Source organism: Acromyrmex echinatior, chromosome 17 (genome assembly GCF_024713525.1).
Source record: "Acromyrmex echinatior isolate Ae372 chromosome 17, ASM2471352v2, whole genome shotgun sequence".
NCBI lineage: Eukaryota > Metazoa > Arthropoda > Insecta > Hymenoptera > Formicidae > Acromyrmex > Acromyrmex echinatior.
In genome coordinates this window covers 5,117,342-5,143,420 of record NC_141868.1, presented here as the reverse complement: position 1 = coordinate 5,143,420, position 26,079 = coordinate 5,117,342, and the positions used below count along the sequence as shown (strand labels likewise).

The following is a 26,079-nucleotide window of genomic DNA, read 5'->3' as shown; positions in this document are numbered from 1 at the left end:
GCCGATCGAAAAATTTTTTGGTTTAGTTTATTATTTATATATTTTTATGCTTTCCTATTTTTTTCCGATTTGTCATAATACAATTACAGAAACAAATCATTTACCATGACAGGAGATAAAATGTCTTCGTTGTAATTCAAATTCAATCGTCCATTAGAGTTTGAACCCCAGCCGTAGAGTTTCCCTTTATCACTTAGAGCAAGTGTATAATCAAACCCACAAGCTACCTTGACTAAACATTAAGATAGATTAGGTTATTCTACAATACTTGCAGCCATAAGTTCTTCGTGTATACATATTTACATTTTTAGGAATGTGTTTTCAAGAAAATTACCAATTGTTTTGCCTGCAAATTCGGCTACTTTATATGGCTTTTCAATGAAAAATATTGTTTCTGAGGTTTGGGTAGAACTGGTAGTATTCAATTCCTCATACAGAATTATACCCCAACTGAACGTTTTACAGTTATTCGTAACTACCACATAAAAATTATTTCCGCAACTCATGCATGTAATCTTTTCTTTAATATTTATTTGATGTATACTGCATTTTTTTCCTCCGCTCCAAACTTTTGTATAATATATCTAAATTAAATAAATATTAAATAAATCTAATTAAAATTAATAATTATTATTACTAATATATTCATGATGATATCGTCGCAATACTTTACTTTGTCATCATCAGTCAAAGCGAGAAAATTAATCGTGTTAGTTGCAAGTTTTACAATCCTTGTGTTGCTCCAATCGATCTTATGGGAAGTATAATATATATATTGTGAGTGTTTTTCAAAATTTGCCATAATTTCATTTTCAACCTCATTGTCTGTAGATTTCAGAATTGAATGTAGGTTTTGCACTCGTATCTTTTCATACATATTTCTTTTAAAAAGATAACGTGATCATTAATTTATTCAGTTAAATTAATTATACAAGATATTATTTTTTTAAATTCAAATCCTTGAATATTTCATTTTTCCTTAATAATACGAAGACATTTTTCAAATGAAATTGGAATTGTTTCGAGAGGTATATATTTTGATCACATTTTTTTCTAGGTGGAAGCGCTAAAAAAATACGAAGATCATTTCCACTACTGTAAATAAAATAACATGATTTTTTACATAATATGATTTTTACATAATTCTTCTAATTATTCTACGTATAAAACTAATATGAACAGAATATAATATGTGGGATCATTTGGTGTAATGAAAATGCAATTGCTTATTTCTAAAATTAATTGTTTAACTTCATATTTTTTTAAACAATTATGTGTTTTTTTTTACACAAATTGATTCTCTTTATTATTCAGATTGTAAAAGTATTCAGTGCAAATGAGAGTAAAAACTATTCGTACAATGAAATTTTTTTATAAAAAAAAAATCTTTGTAGAAAATAAACATTAACTAACAATTTTATACAATGAATACATTTTATTCTAACGTAAACAAACGAGCTTCGTATGTATTCCTAATTTTAGAAGCTAAATTTCTTGTCTGTACGAATACTTTTTGCACATTTTGAACATTCAAACAATACAATTTTTAATTTTCACTTATTTTTCGGATGATATATTTTGTATAATTACACATCTTTTTGATATATATAATTTTAAGAAACATATAGTCCATTTTATTCTTTATGAATAAATTATTAATTATGCAACAAGAAATGATCGTCAATTAAACGTTGAATCATCGATGTTGAAATCATCGTATTTATATCGAATCGACATCAATTCGATGAATCATTTCTCGCTGGATAATATTTACTTTTTAAAAATAAAGTTTTTTTTTAAATATTTCCTCTGTACGAATACTTTTTGCACTCATTGTATGAATGCTCAATATGACGACAAAATGTTGCAAGTTTTTCCGTTCAACGAACCTGGTAGTGTAGAGGATATTTTCTGTAACTAACTTTTTTCTCCTTATGCTATTTAAATGTCCCAATTAGTGATAAAGTAACTTGTGGCAAAAGAGAATTAATAAATTGTCGCTACGTATGTTACAGTAAGTACATGATATTGATTTTTTTTTTAAAGTTTGGACATTTAAGATTACGATAACATAATTTTTTTTATTTTCTTAGGAATTCTTAATTTATTTATTACATATTTATAAAAGTTGTTTTTATACTATTTTATGACATGTATTCGAAATTGTTCCAATTTATGACGCATATTGGTCCATATCATTGATAGATAATATAAACATACAACGTCCCTAATATTGACACGTCGTATAGACAAAGGAACATCCTTATTACTGACATCGAGTTAAATAATCTTATATTTAATTTAAATTATTTTTAATCGTATCTATAAATTGCCATTATTTGTAATCAATATGTTGTTAATTTGATTAAAATATTGAAGTTAAACAATTTATTAGATGCGCAACTAAGTTCTCGCTGTTATTTTGAAAATGTAACTTTATTGTGAAAAAATGGTTACAAATGAATCATTGAAAGTATTGCCCTCTGTTGACCAACAGCGGGAACTTAGTTGCGCATCTAATAAGTAAAATTAGTTAAATGAAAATATACTGCCGTCTTAAGTTAGGAACTGCACTGCCTATCACAACTTGATCATCAGTGCCCCTATTACTAACTTAAGCAAAACAATTCATAGGAATTCATATTTATATATTTTTTAAGTTCTGTAAGACTATAAGTTACAATTAATATTGTTTCTTAATTTAATAATAACTGATATTTATAAATTACACATTTCATTTAATAATAGGAACATTTTTATTGTTTTATATGATATTTGTTTTTAAAATGTCAGTAATAAAGATAAACAAAATTTGAGTACCGATTAGTGATGCATTAATTAACATGCATTAATTATAATATGTATTTTTGTGACGTTTTCAGTTATTATTCATAATGTTTTTAATATCTATTTAATTTTGGGAGCTTACTTTTATTTACTTTTAGTTTAATAATAGTTAGAATCATTCGACAAAAAAACCATCGATAGTCGTTGCAAGATGTTAGTGAGCATCTGTTTGTTAAATTTGTCATCTTTGATAATATGCTTACAATTATAATATTTTAGCCTTTACAAAAGCGTTTAATTTTATTCAAAATTCATTGTAATAGAAAACATAATACAATTTTGAATACTAACACATTTTTTAGAATGAACACATAACATCCATAGATCTATATTAATTGATTTATTAAAAAAAAACAGTCACGATTGTTACTAATTAGGACATTTACCTTAGTTAAGTATTCTTATTCTTACTTCATAAGACTAAACTTAGGATTCTCTTAATATGTAGAATAAAGTATAAAAATATTTGGCTTTGATGTATCTGTATCTATATTGATCTGCTTAATATTTTTATTTGAATATGTAGAACAATTATGCAATCATATTATATTTGAAAAATCATAATTTCGTTAAAAAAAATAAAAGTCTTTAAATGCTGTCTTTGGTGCTTCTATCTAAAAAAAATTAACGTAACCAAAAAGTACGTTCTTCTGGAAATTACTCTTTCACTTTCATATGAAATGTTTTTTTGTTTCATAAAAAACAATTGAAATATTAAAAAAATTCAATTTCTGTGCATCGTCCTTTATATGGATTAGATTCAATGAATTTAGTTACATTGAATTTATATCATAAAGTAAACTAATGTAATGTAAACCCTTATAGAAATCTAATACCAAAACTGGTCAATTAATCACTTATTTTTAGTAATAAAAGTGCTGTTAATACTCAAAGTACTTTTAATACTCAAAATAAATAATTAATTGTGACCAGTACTAGTATTAAATTTCTATAAAGCATAGGAACCCAAAAATTAATAGAAAGTTTATCATATTAGGTGTTGGAATTAATTCGTAGCGTTTTTAATGAAAGAATGTTATTTATTTCACATGAGCATTAAAAAATACATTAATGAAAGTACTTCCCATCACTTGTAAAACGCTACGAATTAATTCCAACACCTAATACATTTAGTAAACTTACAAAATTGTTGTCAATACTATGATCTTGTTCAATACGTTAAATATAAAAAATAAATTTTAACCTCTTATAATTTTATATTGTAAAATATTATGCACTTATATACACATGATAAAAAACAGCATATAACAAACATATAAAAAATTAATGTATTAAATGTTTTTGACATGTATGTTAATGTTGTAAATATATAAAATATACTCATTTTTCCTTTATAGGATTATTGCTTTTTTAAAGGATATATACATAATTAGTTAGATACATGTCATACATTTTACTATTTTTTTCTAATAAAAACATTTTTATAAAGGCAAAATTTACCTTATAAAACAATTTGTTTTTTTTCATTTCCATATATTTTATTTATTAAGAGATAAAAATTATAATTTTCTTTTCACTCTGTACTTTATACACTGCTCTTTGATGTAATTTTTAAACTCAAAAAAATTCAGCGAAGATTCAATCTAGTAAAATATAAAATGTCAATTTTTATTATGATATATAAATTGTTCATGTACCTCAACGTCTTGAGTAACTAAAAAAGCATTGCCCGTATTTGTAATATTAGCAATCAACATCTTTATTTTTTTTTTAACATAATATCCACTTTTGTCGGATGGTATTCTTTATCTATATAACCAGTACCGTTCTTATAGTCGATGCACGATTGCAGTGCAAGCCTTGGATAAAAATAATTACAATTGTTATTAAATATATATTGCCGTAAATACAAATAAATGATCAATTAGGAAAGTAATTTATGTATCTCGTTTTTGTGTGAAGAACAATAAGTGATGGTTGTCGGAATTTTAGTTTATTGAAAAAGTTGCAGATTGAGCTAAAATAAATGTGAAAAGAATGAACTATTGCGTATGAAAGGACGTAAGAACTGTAAGAAATTAGCAAAAAAAAATCTAAAATTTTTTAAGTCCTCTTTTGAAATTTTTCAACTATGATTTGGTTTTTGCTCAAGCTTTGTTAATCATGTTTTCTTGTACCATGGCCATAAGATTCGATCGTATAATGATACACTTTTTATAATTAACGATCGCGATTCTGTGTGCCGTTTTACAAAGACAAAAAATTGCTATCATTTCTTGATATTATAAAATTTAAAAAAATAGAAGAAAGGGAGATTTCTCAAGAAATCTTATACGCTTTACCTATGCTCATAGATGTAAAAAGTATAATAAATTTAAGTTTAAATATGATAATTATCACATCACTTTTTTACTTCGCGAGGAATGTTAATTGGGTATTACGTTGCTTTTATTGTCTCCATGTTCTCGATACCTACGTGAACAATCGAAAATCTTGGATGTTGCTTGTACTTCTTACTCTCAATCTTCGCGTTCTCTGTTTTCAATGCTCAAATGTGCGTATGTTCATTTTGTTTTAAGTACAAAAATTTTTGGGAATTTTAATCAATACACAAACGAATGTCTTGTACTTTTTTTAGTTTTCTGACTTTCGCAATCGTAGATTAAGCTCAGATCTACAATAGATTTTTAAACCTTAAGTCACAAGAAATGGACGAATCATAGTCAATTATTCCCCTTGCATTCGATTGTAACAGGTAAATTTCTTATAGCTTAAGTCTTAAAGTATCTACTGTAAATCCGGACTGAGAGTCTTTACACATAAATTTTCATTATCGCAAAAAAATATGCACAAAGAAGAATTTATATTATAAAGACACATGTAATATGTCGGATAATCTTTTGGCTAAATCAACGTACTAAAAATATGAGTTTAATTCTAGGATCATTAATATCTGTCTATTATTATTTCAAAATTATTCGTCGTATGTATATTTAAAAAATAAGAAAAAAGAAACTTTAAACTTACCAACGTTTGAAAGTGATTAAGTCTATATTTTGTTATTTCTCTGTTATAAGGTTTTCATCAATTTGAGCGAAATAGACATGATAACGATGGATACGTTACTCTAAATACAATTTGTAGAAATATTTGTTAAATATCTTTTTTAATGATATCTTATTTCACAAGTGATGCGTACTGAAATTGAACAAATTGAAATCAGAAAAAAACGAACTCTTTCCTTGAAAATTAATATAAATTTAATATTTATTTATTTTGTGTTGTTGAGAGATCAGTATAAATATTATCTACTTAGGGTTTGTGTTCATGATGTTAGAATATGATTCGAGTTATTTATTATATATTAGAAATTAGCTTTTATAACCTATACCAACTTTAAAATATTAAATCAGTGCTCTAAATTGTGAGTGATTCTAATCGCTACGTGGTCAAATGGAACTTCCCCATTGTCACCAATTAAGATTAATAATTCTCCACACAGGATGCGCTCGTGTTGTTAAATTTTTCTACACGTTGCTGTGCATATAAATGCACAAGCTGATCCATTTAAATCGATCATCTGAAATGCTCGCTTATTTTTGAGGATATAAAAAAAAATTTCGAATGGAAGTAGAACTGTTTCGTGAGCGACGTATTTTGATCATATTGTCTTTTTTCTAGGTGGAGGCGCCAAAAAGATATAAAAGTTATCTCTACTTTTTCAAATGAAATTGTAATTTTTTTTACAATATGATTCCTCTAATTATTCTATATAAAGGTATTAAGGTAGTGATGTCAAAAAACCAATAATTTACGAGATATTTTACACTTTATTCTGACACATATTGACATAAAATGCTAAAATAAATTTCTTTCCACCAACTTTCATCTCATTCTGTTCATAAAAGTATCAAGGTATGATTATCAAAAAATTATTAGTTTACGAATTATTTAACATTTTAAGTCAATATGTATCAGAATAAAGTGTAAAATATCTCGTAAACTGATTGATTCTTTTAATATCGATATTATCGATAATATAGATTCTTTTAACATCAACTACCTCGATACTTTTATATGCGGAGTAATTATAATTATAATTACAGGAATAATTATAATTAAAGGAATCATATTGTGTAAAAAAATATCATAAAATTCCATTTTAAAAAATGGAGGTGATCTTCATACCTTTTTGACGTCTCCACTTAGAAAAAAATAACGTGACCAAAATGCCCCTCATAACGGTTTCACTTTCATTTAGAGATGAAAATGATCAAATTTGATAATAACTTACCCGGTAAATTATGCTGTAATATTTAGCAATTTTTTGAAGCTGGTAAAATAATAATTTTAAAAAATAGATAAATAAAGTACAATAATTTGAGAATATTTAGTCATTAAGTTAAAAACGCTTTGTTTAACATTAAATTTTCATTTTGATACTATATATTGATATAATAATTAGACAATCGATAACGTTTAGGGCAGGGATGTTAAATCAGGGACGATTTACGACGAGAAAGGCCCACTTGCACACACCACTTATCGGTCTGTCCCTAGTAATTTTTCACTGCTTCACCAATAAAATTATATTATTTTTAATTAGTCATTTAGTGATGTGGACAATTGATATACACCCGTTTATAATATCGCGATCAATACCATCAGTCGGCGACCTATCGCGATAAGTAGCCACACACTTAAGGATGAGTCGTCTATGTGTCATAGAGACATGTTTTTTTGCGATTAAATAATATGTTTAGATTTAATCAATAGCCCTGTTATTCCATCAGCAATTCTATTCCTTAAAGATATTAGAAGAATATTGTTTTATTTTATTCGTAAGTACTGAAATACAGCGTATATTTGTAGAATATAGTACATAAGACTATAAAAACAAAAAATATAGTCAAAATTATCAATAAATTACCATTTTATGGCAATTTTACCATAAGTAATTATAAAATTGTATTTTTACAGCTCGACTTTCATTTGAAACATTTTTTTATATCATCATAAATAAGCGAGATATTTCAAATGGACCTTGTTTACATACATACAGTAAGGTTGCCGAAATTGCACTTTTTACTTAACTCATAACTCAGAAATTATGAAATTAAGTTTTTTAGAGTATAAACTGCACTCTTTTCCCTTTCTTGTGTAATTTTTACATAATTTTTTGGCGCCATTATTGTTTGAGATCGTTAATTCGGGAAAAGCAAGAATTCTTTCAGTCGTCGGACAGTAATTTTCATTGAACGCACGCATAAAGTGAGCTCGTGATTTCATCTCGAGCATGATGTTAATCCTCGTTAAAATCATCGATTTGGCATTCTTTGTTCTTTTTAAACCAATTCGGTACACGCAAACAAGCTCCGGCAACGGACAATTGAAAGTTTTAGAACAATTCAATTCGCGCACGCGAGCGCCGCGCTCCGACGAATACGTCACGCGCTGTCACCAATCCCACGTACGGATTTTCTGTCGCGCATGACTGTTACGTTGAACTGTTCGTTAGAAAAGAATCCAAAGCGCCAATCAATTTTGTACATCTAATGCCACGCAATAATTACGATTGTGGCAAAATTTTATTGGATTTCTCCCAAGAAGAAAGCCCAGGCCGAAAGCAATAAATGCTTCGATCTCGCCGTTCCTCCTTCTTAGTTCTTAGAGTTTTAGACTTCTTAGAGTTCTTAGAGTCATAGTCTCGCTACTATATCGCTTCGTAAAACCGCCGTGCTAACTGCTTAGTGAAAACCGTTATAAAACGAATCTTTCGAGAAGTGCCGAAAAAATCGCCGAGATTTTCCATCACCGCGATTCCACCTACAATTTGAAAAAGGTGACCGCATTTAATATTCTGTTAATCTAATATTTAATTAATTATATTTTCTGACTTTGTAACTGAGCATATTAAAGAAAATTCTTTTGTTAAATTACAAAGAAACGGAGTTCTCTTTACTGTCGTGTATCCTATCAACCGTGTACCATTCTCTCACTCGAATCTTTCCGCGCGGTGCATTCCCGCACAATTATAATATTTATAATGAGGATTCTTTTCAATATGGTGCGATTTTGACAACAAGGAAATTTAGTGCACTGGAAGCAGCATTGCATCGAATATGAGAAATTCTTCAAGTTTCAATTAGAGCTTGAATCAATATGCATGCACGTTTTTTTACAAGAAATCATCCGAAGATGAGGAGGAAGTACACAATTTTAAAGAATAAATATACACCCTCATATCTTCACCCTGCCCCTCACACACACACACACACACACACACATACAACACACGATTCGCAAAATCCGACAGCAATCTTTCCGTGATGCCTATAGGGTAATATATGCTAGTACTAGCGATAATTAAATGCATAGGTAAATTTGATGCACTGTATCTCTTCTAAAAAAAATCGTACAAAGCTTAATTTATTTTTAATTTGTAAAAGAAAAGTCCATACTTTACCATGATTATCATGACATAACGAAAAAAATATACTCCACTCCGTAGCGTAGAATGCGACAAGCGCTATGTAAATTTCTTAAAAAAAACACATCCTTATCTTTAAAAAATCACAGGGGATAAACAGAAAATTCATTGAAAACTTCGTAAAGTACGGACTTTATTCTTTGAAAATGAAAAAGGAAATTTTTAAATGAGACCATTTTTCGAGGAGTTACACTTATTTCAATTTATGCGAAATGTTGATATAAATTTACCTATGCGATAATTTTGTTGACGAGTGTATGTATAAATATATGTATATAGTACATTATTGATGGATTGCTCGAGTATTTAACGTGATTCTTTGATGAAAATTTTTTTAATAGTTTACATGAAGGAATACTCAATTGATTCTTAAAATCCATACAACACTTGTATATTTTACTTTTCAATAATCACTACTTATTATTTATTTTTCATCTACGTCAACATTCAACAATATTTAAATATAATTTATTTAAAATTGATTTTTTTTTGTATTTGTAATTTATTAAAAATTATTTAATCGTTTTTTATAAATCGAATAATACATGCAATAATGGTTTCGATTATGAAAATTAAGTAAATTGTTTTCACAGAACAAAGTTCATTAAATTCTTTTTTCCTCTAAACTAAAAAATATATTATTCTAAATAACCAGAATCACTAATTTCTGATGACAAAAAGATGTACCCTTTATTTATTAACATAGTCTTTGTTTTAACATCCAATTCTTCAAAACTTTCTGTCCAGATTACAGTCATCATGTTTTTAAAATAGAAGTTGAAGCAATACTTCATCAATTCCTAAAAAATATAAACTACATATATAAGTGAATTTAAAAAGATGTATAATAGAGCTAGTTGCGCATAAGGGCAAGTTGATGAAATGCAAATATCTAAATAATCAAAATATATATAGGTACGTCTATGCTAGCGTAAGTAGCACAAAGACAGAGATTACTGTGCCTTAATACAATAATCTGTGTCTGGCTGTCAATAGCCAAATACGTGCGCTTTTTCATTTTCATATACCAAAAGTAAAATTATTAGATGAGTACTCTTTTTGGTCTACGTGATAATTAAAGCTATTTATAATAATCAAATGTGTTTTTGCAAGTTATTATCGTATTTTTTAACTTTAATATTCAAGTTGCTATTTTATTTACGGTTTTTCAGTTATAAATAAGTATTTCAGTCAACACCAATATGGGGTTTGTTGAACTCAGTATCCATAATGATTCTTATAAACTCAGCTGCTCAAATGAAATCTATCTTTATCGATAATTTTTATTCTATTTTAACGATTAAATATATATTTTACGTTTAATTATTATTATAAAGAGTAAAGATTTTCTAATTTTGTTAATTAATAAGCATTTAAAAAGAGAGAGTATTACAAATTGTTACACTATTAATAAAAATTTGATTAATATACACATAATCCTTTCAAATTTTTTTAATCATATATAATCTCATTAAACAATTATCTTCAATTTAACCTTCGAGGATGCACGACATGCCCCATAGGTGACATATTGATCCACTTTGCATCCATAATGAACGTATTTTTTTTCTTAGTTATGAAATATTAACGATTTATAAATACTCAATTATTGAGCCAGATGAATATCAACGTTTTAAAATATTTACTATTAGTTTATCATAATTGTGTGAAGATTTATAACTTAAAAAAAATGTCACAACTAGCTCTACTCTAATACAAAAATATATTTTTACAGCTAATGAATTCTGTCTAAGGCTACGGTCAAAGTCTCACTACAAATGTTTTGAAGCATTTGGTTGACCAGAAAAAAGAATTTTATAAATTGACCAATCAAAGCATTCGTTTTATTTAAAGCATTCGTAGCATCGCGTTGATCGTATCCTAAAGGTAATATTAGTAGCTGAATAGCTTCAACAGAGCCGGGTGTAGCGAGCGAGGCATTTACCTCATGTAAACAATTTAAAAGGCGCGCAAAAATGGCAATTTAATTTTCTACATATTCTAATTCATTAACGATTATTTTGAATTATGGTCCACTTGATGCTAATACATTAAACTGTTAATGAAAAATTATAATAATTAATTATAATAATTAATTAAGGTCGTCATTAATTTAAGAAAAATTACACAGAAAAAAAGTATCATGTACTGGGTGCAGACCTAGCTATACTTATGTACTTTGAATCGGTCATACGAATCTGACATCAAAATAGGACCATCCAGGGAAAATATTCAATCCAGAGCGAAAAAAATGGGTCAAAAACTTCGAAATCTCTGCTTTTATTAATATATTCTAAGACTATTGGCAAGAAACTTTTGATCAAATCTAGATCATATATTTCCCAAGTTAAAAAACATTTATCAGCCGTCAAAAAATACTGTACTGAACGCTCTGAAATACTAATACGCTACTACGAGGAGTATCCAGAAAATAAGTTCCGTTTTTTTTTTACAAATAAAGTTTTTATTGAAAAAATCTAAAATTTACATGGATAATACTTGACAACTTCTAGTCTTTTTCTACATAATTCCCGTCAATCTCAATACATTTTGTATATCTGGAAACAAGCTTCGAAATCCCTTCTGCATAGAAACTTCCCGCCAGTTCTTTAGTCCAGTTAGTTACAGCTGTCTGAACTTGTCTCGTCTCCAGTGACTATAGATTTAAGGAAGTCATTTCCCTCATCCCTGTAACGGTCCAAAAATTCTTTACCTGCAGTCACTCGTGTGGCCTTGTGTAGAGGAGTCAGTTCTCTGGGAACCCAACGGGCGCAAACCTTGCGAAATTCGAGTTTTTCTGAAACGATCTCATGGATAAGACTTCGGGATATCTCTGGAAAAAGGTTGTGGAGTTCATCTAAAGTTAAACGACGATCATTGCGAATCGCATTTTCAATTTTTGTCGTCAACTCATCCGTGATAAGGGAGGGTCTGCCTCTCCCACTTTCGTCTTCAAGCGAATGTCTTCCTGCCTTAAATTCTCGGACCCATCTCCGCACCATAGATTCACTCATCACACTCTCTCCATATACAGAAACAAGCTGTTTGTGAATATCAACCGATTTAAAATCTTGAGCAAAAAGAAACTGAATGATGCCGCGCAAAACAACTCGAGAAGGAATCGGAATGGAGGTGGCGGGACGCGAAGTGGAGGACTCCATTTTGATAACCTCTCCTGACCGTGTTTCACAAGCTACTGACGCCGAACACCGCTCATTCTATTCGGTAGCTTCCCCTCTTCAATGCTGTGTTGCCAGCTCGCTCATACATCGACCTTACTAAACGTATAATACAAACGGAACTTATTTTCTGGATACCCCTCGTACAAAAAGCAATCCTTGATATCTCAATTGATGAACAAGGTGGCAACAAACGCTATATTTACGTTCTCTACACCTCTTGCATAACTTTTAGCGATGAACTCTGAGTACCTTACAGACACAGGTTAAATCTATAATAATTCCCGAGGAGTTGCATCGCAGACAAATTTTCAGGCAAGCAACCATCAGACACAATAACTGCCCGTACATCACATCTCTACCATTGTATCTGTGAATATTTAAAAATAGATCGATTTATGTTCGTGCGCATTTCCACACTCTTTTTTCTTCAAATGTTATTGATCACGTTACGGCTTCACCCTCATATACAGCACAAGATTACAGCAATATTGCTGCAATGTTGCAATATTGCAAATTGCAATGTAACATTGCAGAGATATTACAGAAAAGTAAATTAACAATATGCCTACAAAATGTCAGCAATATGCTTGTAATATTTCAACATTGCAAAACTGTAATTCTTTAATTGTTACAATAATAATAATATAAAAATACAAGTTTTTACAATATTTATGTAGTACAGTCTTTCAGTTTAACACTTATGATATAATAATTAATATAATTCATTTCATATTTAAATAAAAAATTTATTGATTTATTATTTAATGGCCATTTTATTAGCTAAATTTTATATTTATTTTAAATATGAAATCAAAAGATTGTATAATATCAAGTTTGAATACAATTATCGCATTATTATAAGATTAATGCATTATTATAAGACAATAAACATTATTAAGCTGCTGACGATTTATCGAAATATTAATTATGTGATCAATGATGTATTTATGCCTGATGTGAACGCATGAATAAACCGGCGTCAAAACTTTATTGATAAATGTTATATCGTCATTTTTTAATCGATTTCAATTGACTCCGAGTGGTTTCGAATTAAAAAGAATCACTGTGATTAATTTATCAAGAAACTGTATTATTATATTAAAGTGGTGGATAATATTTGTAATTTGTTCGGGACACACATCTACATGTGCTTTATCTTTACGAATAAATTTATCCTTCAGAATTAATACTATATTTATTGAAATATTTCATGATTGTATCATAAAAAATTACATTTGGAAAGCACATATCACTAGAAATGTGATTTGTAGAAAAATTAAAGTTAGTGAGATATATGTCTAGAAATAGTTTTCATTTTAGAGTCTTCGTAAAAAATTTATCCAAATACATTACAATATTGCTGAAACGTTTTGTTGCAATATAACAGCGGACATCTTAATATTGTTGGAATTTTGCAACAATTCAGGAACGTTTCGCAACTACCATACAATGTTGCAATGTTTTAGTGAAATCATTCTGAAATGTTTCTGCAATCTTTCTGTGCTGTATGGAACCCTATTGCCCCCCTGCAAGGCAGCACGCCTTCGCTGGCTTCATTACCACGGTGGAACAGAAAACGAAACGTTCTACACGGGACTGTTGTTCGGGGCAATTGTCACCTTCTCCAGCATCCTCCATGGCAACAGATATTTGTAGGTATTTTCACCTATGTATATTTGCATATAATTCTCAATTCGGGAAACATATAGTTTAGGTTTAATCAAAAGTTTTTGCCAATGATCTTAGAAAATATTAATAAAAGCAGATATTTCGAGATTTTTGACCTATTTTTTCGCTCTAGATTGAAAAAATTTACTCCGTATGGTCCGATTTTTATGTCGGATTCATATTTAGCAACTCAAAATACATAAGTTGGGTCTTTACCTGGGTCAGCAAATGGTACTTTTTTTCTGTGGCCCTGTGTTATCAAATACAAGAAAATATAGGAAATCTTTCAATTGAAAATGAAACAGAAAATGAAAGGAAATATAGATTTTGATATTGTATAATAATTGATAATTTTGCATCTATCAAAACATGAAAAATATTAATGTAATTTTAGTAGCTGTTTCATTTATAACATACATGAAAATTTTACACCATATAACTTCACTCCTATACGTTACTATAATAAATTAATATTAATATATACTATTAATTAATATATGTGTATATTATTAATTACTATTAATTAATTTTTCTTATTACACAGTACGACAAAAATCGATTTTTTTTCCTCTCATGAAAAAATCAAAAAGTTTCTAAAAGTAGATGTAAAAAAAAATACCTGTGTCTCGGCTTTCTTTTACTAGATCAAGTTAACATTTTTTAAGTATCATCAAATGACTTTTTATAATACTGTACAGCACAGATTTCCTCCCATGAAAAATTCATAGAGATGTTCTAAAAGTAGATGTTGGGAAAGCATACACGTGACTCGGTATTGACTGATACTAAAAATTATCTGGGCAATAAAAAAGACAATTACAAAAAAATTGTTAAAATGATTTCGACTTTTCATACAATGAAAGTTAATATGTCACTCAAAATACACTTTCTTCACAATTATTTGAATTTTTTTCCACCAAATTTAGGTGAATTCAGTGATAAACATAGTGAATGTTTTCAAGACATTGAGAAACGCTTCAAAGAAAAAGACATCAGACACAAGCTTAGCGAATACTGTTGGTCTATTATTCATGATACAAAACCGGAATTTTATAAACGGCAAATCAAATGACCAAGATTCTTATAACAATTATAATTGTATTATTATTATTAGATAAAAATTTGAAAATATATGAAAAAATAATAATTCTCAGTTATTTTTTTTGTATTCGGACTCATCGCATAATTTTACATGCAAATACTTCAATTATTTATTTTAAAAAAACATTATGTAATTTAAAACAATTGTAAAAAGCCAATATGAAGCCAAAACGATTAACAACTGCATATAAAATTAATGATTGATCTAAAAACGTCGAGACACGGGTATTTTTTTTTTAACATTTATTTTCAAAATCGCTTTGATTTTTTTACGAGAGGAAATGTGTATTGTACTGTTATATTTCACATAAAGAAATATTTTTTACTAAGGAGTGCATTTTTTTATTTTGCCTCGGGTGAAATACCTAGTCCCGGCTTTGATCTTCAGAATGGAAGATACATTTGTTTATAAAGTAAAAGATTCGCGTCTAGGAATTTTAAAGGGAAGATTATTTTACCAGGATAGAAAGAGAAAAATGGAAAACATATCCCAATTGGATTAATATGTTAATTATAAATTCTGCAATATTTTTATCTCACAGTAGAAAGGAAAATCCATAATAAAAACAAAAAAACAATACTATCATTTACCTTCTTGTGATGTTCTTCCTTCATGTCGTTGATAAGCTTAAAAAGGTACATGATGTTCGATACATTAATCGTTTTCTTTATTTTTCGTATACAATCCATCTGGAGATTTTCGTCGCATAATATATCTGCCAATTGCAAAAGATCTGCAACAAAGAGATACTTTAGTCGAATACATATATATGTATTATAATATTCGGCATGTTCAACTCAAACTCACCTAATAGGTTTTCAAAAGATGATAGATTGATCTCACTGGTATATAAATATTCTAAAAATTTTTTATAAACGACATACCTATAATAATCATCCTCGATGACTCTGTCAAGAAAAATATATTAAAATATCACAAAAAAAATCCAATAAAAAAGGATTTTTTTTAAATATACTTTTTTTTTTGTAAAAATGTACCTTTGAGTATTTTCGACATAAATAGATTGGAACATACTTCTAAAACATGTAGAACGAATCTTCAGGATAACTTTGTGAACATAAATTGGTTGTTTCTTGATTATTATCGTGAGATCACTTGTTGACTTTAGAGAAAGGAAACACGAATTAATTATTAAAGTTAACATGAGTTATGTAATCACTACATCTTTCCTTTTGTTACGCAATGAAAATAATGTAATAAAAAGAAAGACATTTAACCCTCAATATATCAGATGTTTTTTTTCCGATCCCTTTTTACTTATTGCAAAATATTTTTTGTGCTATGACATTTTAGACTTTCTAACTCAAAAATTCTTTTTCTTAGTCTTCAAACAATAGATAAAAAAAATTAGTTAAAATCGATGCACTACAATCTGAGATACAAACAAAAGAAAATACTAGGTTAAATATCCGGTAAGGACTTTTTTGAAATGTAGGTACTAAGGGTTAAGATATCAAATCAGGAAACGAGAGATGTTATTTTATAGAGAAAAATACGCTAAGACTTTACCAAGGAGATAAAATAGAATTATGTTAATCAGTATAATCAATTTCGGATTTTCAATTAATGACTTGCTTGCGATTTTTAACATGCCATCAGTTGAAAGTGTTCGAAAATTTTTGACATCTTTTAAAAATTCAAAACTAAATTGTAAAAACAAATCGTATTGCAATTCTTATAGTACATCATTGGAAATACTGAATTCGAGAAACAAATAAACATACAGAATAAAGTCTAACCTGATCGTGCAGTTTTCAAATCATTTAATATATGAAATTCTTCATTTATGAATTCACAGGCCACGGACATTGGTGAATGAGCTATCATCGAGTCGGATATGTCAAACGCGTTCGTATATTCACAAGCGGTTGATTTTTTAAATGGTATGTTAAAAATAAAACCCCATGCGTATACAAGTCCATCCTTGCTAGACTTAACAAAATTATTGATATCAATGACGGCGATATCCGATACTTTTTTTACATTATCTATGTTCATCTGTTGATCAAAAAATTCTCCAATTTATTTTACGTTTTTCTGTTTCCTGTTTGTCACAATACAATTACAGAAACAAATCATTTACCATGATAGGAAACAAAATGTCTTCGCTGTAATTCAGATTCAATCGTCCATTAGGGTTTGAACCCCAGCCGTAGAGTTTCCCTTTATCACTTAGAGCAAGAGTATAATCAAATCCACAAGCTACCTTGACTAAACATTAAGATAGATTAGATTATTCTACAATACTTGCAGCCATAAGTTCTTCATGTATACATATTTACATTTTTAGGAATGTGTTTTCAAGAAAATTACCAATTATTTTGCCTGTAAATGCAGCTATTTCACGTGGCTCTTCTATGAAGAATATTTTTTCTGAGGTTTGGGTAGAACTGGTAGAAGGATTCAATTCCTCAGACAAAATTACACCCCAACTGAACGTTTTGAAATTATTCGTAACTACCACAAAAAAATTATTTCCGCAACTCGTGCATAATCTTCTCTTTGATATTTATTTGATGTATACTGCATATTTTTGCTCCGTTCGAAACTTTTGTGTAATATATCTATATTAAATAAATATAATATATCTAATTAAAGTTAATAATTATCATTATTAATGTATTCATGATGATATCGTCGTAATACTTTACTTTGCCATCATCAGTCAAAGCGAGAAAATCAATCCTGTTAGTTGCAGCTTTTACAATTCTTGTGTTGCTCCAATCAATTTTATGGGAAGTATAATATATATATGAGAGTATTTTTAAAAGTATCCTAACTACATTTTCAACCCTACTGACAGATTGAACTTCAAAATCGGTTGTAAATTTTGAAGTTATCTCTTTCCATACATATTTCTTTTAAAAAGATAACGTGATCATTGATTTATTCAGTTAAATTAATTATACAAGATGTTATTTTTTTAAATTGAAATCCTGGAATATTTCATTTTTCCTTAATAATACGAAGAAATTTTTCAAATGAAATTGGTACTGTTTCGAGAGATACATACTTCGATCACATTTTTTTCTAGGTAGTAGCGCTAAAAAAATATGAAAGTCATTTCCACTACAGTAAATAAAATAACATAATTTTTTTACATAATATGATTCTTCTAATTATTCTATGTATAAAACTTATATGAACAAAATATAATATGTGGGATCATTTGGTGTAATGAAATCGTAATTGCTTATTTCTAAAATTAATCGTTTATTTCATTTTTTTTTTAAAGCAATTATGTGTCCTTTTCACACAAATTGATTCTCTTTATTATTCTGTTTGTAAAAGTATTCAGATGCAAATGAGTGTAAAAAGTATTCGTCCAAGGAAAATTGTTTTTTATAAAAAAAAATCTTTGTAGAAAATAAATATTAATTAGCAATTTTATACAATAAATATTTTATACAATGAATTGTATACATTTTATTCTAACATAAACAAACGAACTTCGTATGTATTCCTAATTTTAGAAGCTAAATTTCTTGTCTGTACGAATACTTTTTGAGCATTCAAACAATACAATTTTTAATTTTCACTTATTTTTCGGATGATATATTTTGTATAATTACACATCTTTTTGATATATATAATTTTAAGAAACATATAGTCCATTTTATTCTTTATGAATAAATTATTAATTATGCAACAAGAAATGATCGTCAATTAAACGTTGAATCATCGATGTTGAAATCATCGTATTTATATCGAATCGACATCAATTCGATGAATCATTTCTCTCTGGATAATATTTACTTTTTAATAAAGTTTTTTTTAAATATTTCCTCTGTACGAATACTTTTTGCACTCATTGTATGAATGCTCAATATGACGACAAAATGTTGCAAGTTTTTCCGTTCAACGAACCTGGTAGTGTAGAGGATATTTTCTGTAACTAACTTTTTTCTCCTTATACTATTTAAATGTCCCAATTAGTGATAAAGTAACTTGTGGCAAAAGAGAATTAATAAATTGTCGCTACGTATGTTACAATAAGTACATGATATTGATTTTTTTTTAAAGTTTGGACATTTAAGATTACGATAACATAATTTTTTTTATTTTCTTAGGAATTCTTAATTTATTTATTACATATTTATAAAAGTTGTTTTTATACTATTTTATGACATGTATTCGAAATTGTTCCAATTTATGACGCATATTATGATCCATATCATTGATAGATGATGTAAACATATAACATCCCTAATATTGACACGTCGTATAGACAAAGGAACGTCCTTATTACCGACATCCAGTTAAATAATCTAATATTTAATTTAAATTATTTTTAATCGTATCTATAAATTGCCACTATTTGTACTCAATATGTTGTTAATTTGATTAAAATATTGAAGTTAAACAATTTAATTAATGAAAATATACTGCCGTCTGAGGTTAAGAACTGCACCGGCTATCACAAATTGATACAAAATCATGAGTGTCCCTATTATTAACTTATGCAAGACAATTCATAGATAGAAACTCATATTTGTACATTTTTTAAATTCTGTAAGAGTGTAAGTCAAAATATTAATACTGTTTCTTAATTTAATAATAATTGATATTTATAAATTACATATTTCATTTAATAATAGGAACATTTTTATTATTTTATATGATATTTAAAATGTCAGTAATAAAAACAAACAAAACTTTAGGAACCGATTAGTGATGCATTAATTAACACATGCATTAATTAAAATATGTATTTTTATGACGTTTTCAGTTATTATTCACAATGTTTTAATATCTATTTAATTTTGGGTGCTTACTTTTATTTCCTTTTAGTTTAATAATAGTTAAAATCATTCGACGAAAAGATCGTCATAGTCATAGCCTTACAAGATGTTAGTGAGCATCTGTTAAATTTGTTGTCGTCATTGATAATATGCTTACAATTATAATATTTTAGCGTTTACAAAAGCATTTAATTTTATTCAAAATTCGTTGTAATAAATAACATATACAATTTTGAATTAACACTTTTTTGAATGAACATACAACACCCATTGATCTATATTAATTGATTTATTAAGAAAAACAGTCACTGTTGTCATTAATTGGGACATTTAGCTTAATTAAGTCTTCTTATTCTTATTTCATAAGACTAAACTTAGGATTCCCTTAATATGTGGAATAAAGTATAAAAATATTTGGCTTTGATGTATCTGCTTAATATTTTTATTTGTATATGTAGAACAATTATGCAATCATATTATATTTAAAAAATCATAATTTCGTCAAAAAAAATAAAGTTCTTTAAATCTTTGGTGTTCCTACCTAAAAAAAATTAACGTAACCAAAAAGTACGTTCTTCTGGAAATTACTCTTTCACTTTCATATGAAACGTTTTTTTGATTCATAAAAAACAATTGAAATATAAAAAAATTTCAATTTCAGTGCATCGTCCTTTATATGGATTAGATTCAATGAATTTAGTTACATACAATTTATATCATAAAATAATCTAATGTAATGTAAACCCTTATAGAAATCTAATACAAAAACTGGTCAATTAGTCACTTATTTTTAATATTAAAAGTGCTGTTAACAATACTTTGAATACTTAAAATAAATAATTAATTGACGATCAGTACTAGTATTAAATTTCTATAAGGGAAAGTAACCAAAAATTAATAGAGAGTTGATCATACATTTAATAAACTTACAAAATTGTTGTCAATACTATGATCTTGTTCAATACGTTAAATATGAAAAATAAATTTTAACCTCTTATAACTTCATATTGTAAAACATTATGCACTGATTATATACACATGATAAAAAACAGCATGATATAACAAACATATAAAAAATTGACGTATTAAATGTATTTGGCATGTATGTTAACGTTGTAAATATATAAAACATACTCATTTTTCCTTTATATGATTATTGCTTTTATTATTTAAAGGATATGTACATAGTTAATGATACATGTCATGAGTTTTACTATTTTTTGCTAATAAAAATTTTATAATGGCAAAATTTACCTTATAAAACAATTTGATTTTTTTTCATTTCCATATATTTTATTTATTAAAAGATAAAAATTATAATTTTCTTTTCACTCTGTACTTTATACACTGCTCTATGATGTAATTTTTAATGTCACAAAAATTCAGCGATGACTCATTTTAGTAAAATATAAAATGTCAATTTTTATTATGATATATAAATTGTTCATGTACCTCAACGTCTTGAGTAATCAAAGAAGCTGCCCTCATTTATAATATTGACAAGCAACATCTTTATTTTTTTTTTGAACATAATATCCACTTTTCGTCGGATGGTTTTCTTTATCTATATAACCACTACCGTCCACATAGTGGATGCACGATTGCAGTGCAAGCCTTGGATAAAAATAATTACAATTGTTATTAAATATATATTGCCGTAAATATAATACAAATAAATGATTAATTAGGAAAGTAATTTATGGATCTCATTTTGTGTAAAGAACAATAAGTAATGTCAGAATTTTAGTTTATTGAAAAAGTTGCAGATTGAGTTAAAATAAATGTGAAAAGAACGATAACTATTGCGTATGAAAAGACGTAAGAATTGTAAGAAATTAGCAAAAAAATCTAAAATTTTTTAAGTACTCTTTTGATATTTTTCAACTGTGCTTTGGTTTTTGCACAAGCTTTGTTGATCATGTTTTCTTGTATACCATGGCCATAAGATCTGATCGTATAATGGTACACTTTTTGTAATTAATATTGATGATTGCGATCCTGTATGCCGTTTTACAAAAAGATAAAAAACTGCTATCTTTTCTTGATATTATAAAATTAAAAAAAAATAGAAGAAAAGAAGGTTTCTCAAGAAACCTTATACGCTTTATCTATGTTTATAGAGACGTAAAAAGGATAATAAATTTTAATTTAAATATGATAATTACATCACATCACTTATTTACTTCGCGTGGAATGTTAATTGGATATTACATTGCTTTTATCGTCTGCAAGTTCTCGATGCCTACGTGGACAGTTGAACGTAAAATCTTTTCATATTGCTTGTACTTCTTACTCTCAATCTTCTCTCTTTTCAACGCTCAAATGTGTGTATGTTCATTTTATTTTAAGTTAACAAAAATTTTTGGGAATTTCAATCAACACACAAACGAATGTCTTCTTATACTTTTTTTAGTTTTGTGACTTTCGCAATCATAGAATAAGCACGGATCTACAATACATTTTTAAACCTTAAGTCATAAGAAATGGACGAATCATATATACGAATCAATTATTCTCCTTGCATTCGATCGTAACAGGTAAATTTCTTACGGGTTAAGTTTTAAAATATCTATTATAGATCCAGACTAAAATATGCACAAAGACGAATCTAATCGCATTTATATTATAAAGGCACATGTAATATGCCATTGGATAATCTTTTGGCTAAATCAACGTACTAAATATGTGATTCTAATTCTGGATCATTAATATCTGTCTATTATTATTTCAAAATTATTCATCGATATATATTTAAAAAAAATAAGAAAAAAAAACTTTAAACTTACCAACATTTGAAATTGATTAAGTCTATATTTTGTTATTTCTCTGTTATAAGGTATTCGTCAAATTTGAGCGAAATAGACATGATAACGATGAATACGTTACACTAAATACAATTTGTAGAAATATTTGTTAAATATCTTTTTTAACGATATCTTATTTCACAAGTGATGCGTACTGAAATTGAACAAATTGAAATCGGAAAAAAACGATCTCTTTCCTTGAAAATTAATATAAAATTACCTTTGTATTCTTGAGAGACCAGAATAAATATTATCTACTTAGGGTTTGTGTTCATGATGTTAGAATATGATTCGAGTTATTTATGTTAGAAATTAGCTTTTATAACCTATACCAACTTTAAAATAATCAGTGCTCTAAATTGCGAGTGATTCTAATCGCTACGTGGTCAAATAGAACTTCCCCATTGTCATCAATTAAGATTAAAAACTCTCCACACAGGATGCGCTCGTGTTGTTAAATTCTTCAACACGTTGCTGTGCATTTATATACAAGCTGATCTATTTAAATCGATCATTTGAAATATCTTGCTTATTTTTGAGGATATAAAAAAAAATTTCGAATGGAAATAGAATGTTTCGTGAGGGACGTATTTTGATCATATTATCTTTTTTCTAGATGGAGGCGCCAAAAAGATATAAAAGTTATCTCTACTTTTTCAAATGGAATTGTATAATTTTTTTTACAATATGAGATATTTTACACTTTTTCTGGTACATATTGATATAAAATGTTAAATAATTCGTAAACTAGTAACTTTTTGATAATCATACCTTAATACTTTTATGAACAGAATAATGAGATGAAAGTTGGAAAAAGATTTATTTAGCATTTTACGTCAATATGTGTCAGAATAAAATGTAAAATATCTTATAAATTATTGGTTTTTTGACATCACAACCTTAATACCTTTATATTTAGAATGATTAGAGGAATAATTATAATTAAAGGAATCAGATTGTGTAAAAAAAATTTCATATAATTCCATTTTAAAAAGTGGAGATGACCTTCATATCTTTTTGGCATCTCCACCTAGAAAAAAATAACGTGACCAAAATGCCCCTCATAACGGTTTCACTTTTATTTCGAGATAAAAATAATCAAATTTGGTAATAACTTACCCAGTAAATTATGCTGTATTATTTGATAATTTTTTTGAAGCTAAAATAATAATTTAAAAAAATAGATAAATAAAGTACAATAATTTGAGAATATTTAGTCATTAAGTTAAAAACGCTTTGTTTAACATTAAATTTTCATTTTGATACTATATATTGATATAATAATTAGACAACCGACAACGTTTAAGGGATGCCAAATCAGGGATTTACGACGAGAATGGCCCACTTGCACACATCACTCATCCGGCCTGTTCCTAGTAATTTTTCACTGCTTAACCAATAAAATTATATTATTTTTAATTAGCCAATTAGTGATGTGGACAATTGATATACACCCGTTTGTAATATCGCGATCAACACCATCAGTCGGCGACCTATCGCGATAAGTAGCCACACACTTAAGGATGAGTCGTCTATGTGTCATAGAGACATGTTTTGTTACGATTAAATAATATGTTTAGATTTAGTCAATAGCCCTGTTATTCTATCAGCGATCAGGGATATTAGAAGAATGTTGTTTTATTTTATAGTAAGTACGGAAATACAACGTATATTTGTATAATACATAAGACAATAAAGACAAAAAATATAGCCAAAATTATCAATAAATTACCATTTAACTGCAATTTTACCATAAGTAATTATAAAATTGAATTTGATGGTATTTTTACAACTCTACTTTCATTTGAAATATTTTTTTATATCATCATAAATAAGCGAGATATTTCAGATGGACCACCCTGTTTACATACATACAGTAAGGTTGCCGAAATTGCACTTTTTACTTAACTCATAACTCAGAAATTATGAAATTAAGTTTTTTAGAGTATAAAACTGCACTCTTTTCCCTTTCTTGTATAATTTTTTCATAATTTTTTGGCGCCATTATAATATTTATAATGAGGATTCTTTTCAATATGGTGCGATTTTGGCAACAAGGAAATTTAGTGCACTGGAAGCAGCATTGCATCGAATATGAGAAATTCTTCAAGTTTCAATTAGAGTTTGAATCAATATGCATGCACGTTTACAAAAAAATCATCCGAAGATGAGGAGGAAGTACACAATTTTAAAGAATAAATATACCCTCGTATCTTCACCCTCCCCCTCACACACACACATACATACACAACACACGATTCGCAAAATTTGAACAGCAATCTCTCCGTGATGCCTATAGGATAAAATATGCTAATACTGGCGGTAATTGAATAAAATGCATAGGTAAGTTTGGTAAATTATATCTCTTCGAAAAAAAATCGTACAAGGCTTAATTTTTTTTTAATTTGTAAAAGAAAAGTCCATACTTTACCATGATTATCATGACATTACGAAAAAAATATACTCCACTCCGTAACATAGAATGCGACAAGCGCTATGCAAATTTCTTAAAGTTAGTTACACTTATTTGAATTTATGTGAAATTTTGATATAAATTTACCTATGCGATAATTTTGTTAACGAGTGTATGTATAGTATATAGTATATAGTATATTATCGATGGATTGCTCCAATACTTAACTGATACTTCGATGAAAATTTTCTTAGTAGTTTACGTGAAGGAATACTCAATTGATTCTTAAATCTAAAATCCATACAACAATTGTATATTTTGCAGTTTTCAATAATCACTACTCATTATTTATTTTTCGTTTACGTCAACATTCAACAATATTTAAATATAATTTATTTAAAATAATTTAATCACAATACTAAATTGATTTTTTTCTTTTTGTATTTGTAATTTATTTACAATTATTTAATCATTTTTTATAAATCAAATAATACATATAATAATTGTTTCGACGGAAATAATAAATCGTTTTCACACAAAACAATATCCATTATATACTTCACCTCTCTAAAGCAAGAAATATATTATTTTAAATCAGATCTATTAATTCTTGATAAAAAAAAATCTCTCCCTTTATCTATAAACATAGCCGTTGTTGCGGCATCCAATTGTTGAAAACCTTCTGTATTACTTTCGTCATGTTTTTAAAATAGAAGTTGAAGTAATATTTCATCAATTCCTAAAGAATAAATACTACATATATAAATGAATTACATTTAATACAAAGATACATTTTTAGAGCTAATGAATTCTGCGTTAAAAAGTGATATTCGTGTGAAGTAAAAGATT

General features: G+C 27.6%; 2 protein-coding genes across 6 annotated transcripts in view; both read right to left on the bottom strand.

Moving 5' to 3' along the window:
- The window catches only part of LOC147906885 (uncharacterized), a 365,738-nt gene that overhangs the window by 171,400 nt on the left and 168,259 nt on the right, over positions 1-26,079 (bottom strand). The window lies entirely within an intron of this gene.
- LOC105151665 (RCC1 and BTB domain-containing protein 1-like) overlaps positions 1-26,079 on the bottom strand; it is a 33,459-nt gene that overhangs the window by 3,930 nt on the left and 3,450 nt on the right. Inside the window, exons 2-6 of one of the 5 annotated variants that reach the window (XR_015547903.1) lie at positions 22,800-25,969; positions 17,923-21,627; positions 16,058-17,835; positions 15,841-15,983; positions 105-10,098 (exon numbers count right to left, since the gene is read on the bottom strand). Coding sequence is in view for 1 of the 5 variants with exons in the window: in XM_087414980.1 (XP_087271106.1) it covers positions 105-232; positions 335-506 (300 nt within the window). In the remaining 4 variants the exon portion in view is untranslated. Of the gene's footprint in view, positions 1-104; positions 17,836-17,922; positions 21,628-22,799; positions 25,970-26,079 lie in introns of those variants that run through there. The other 4 variants (XR_015547902.1, XR_015547904.1, XR_015547901.1 and 1 more) reach the window with 4 other exon arrangements.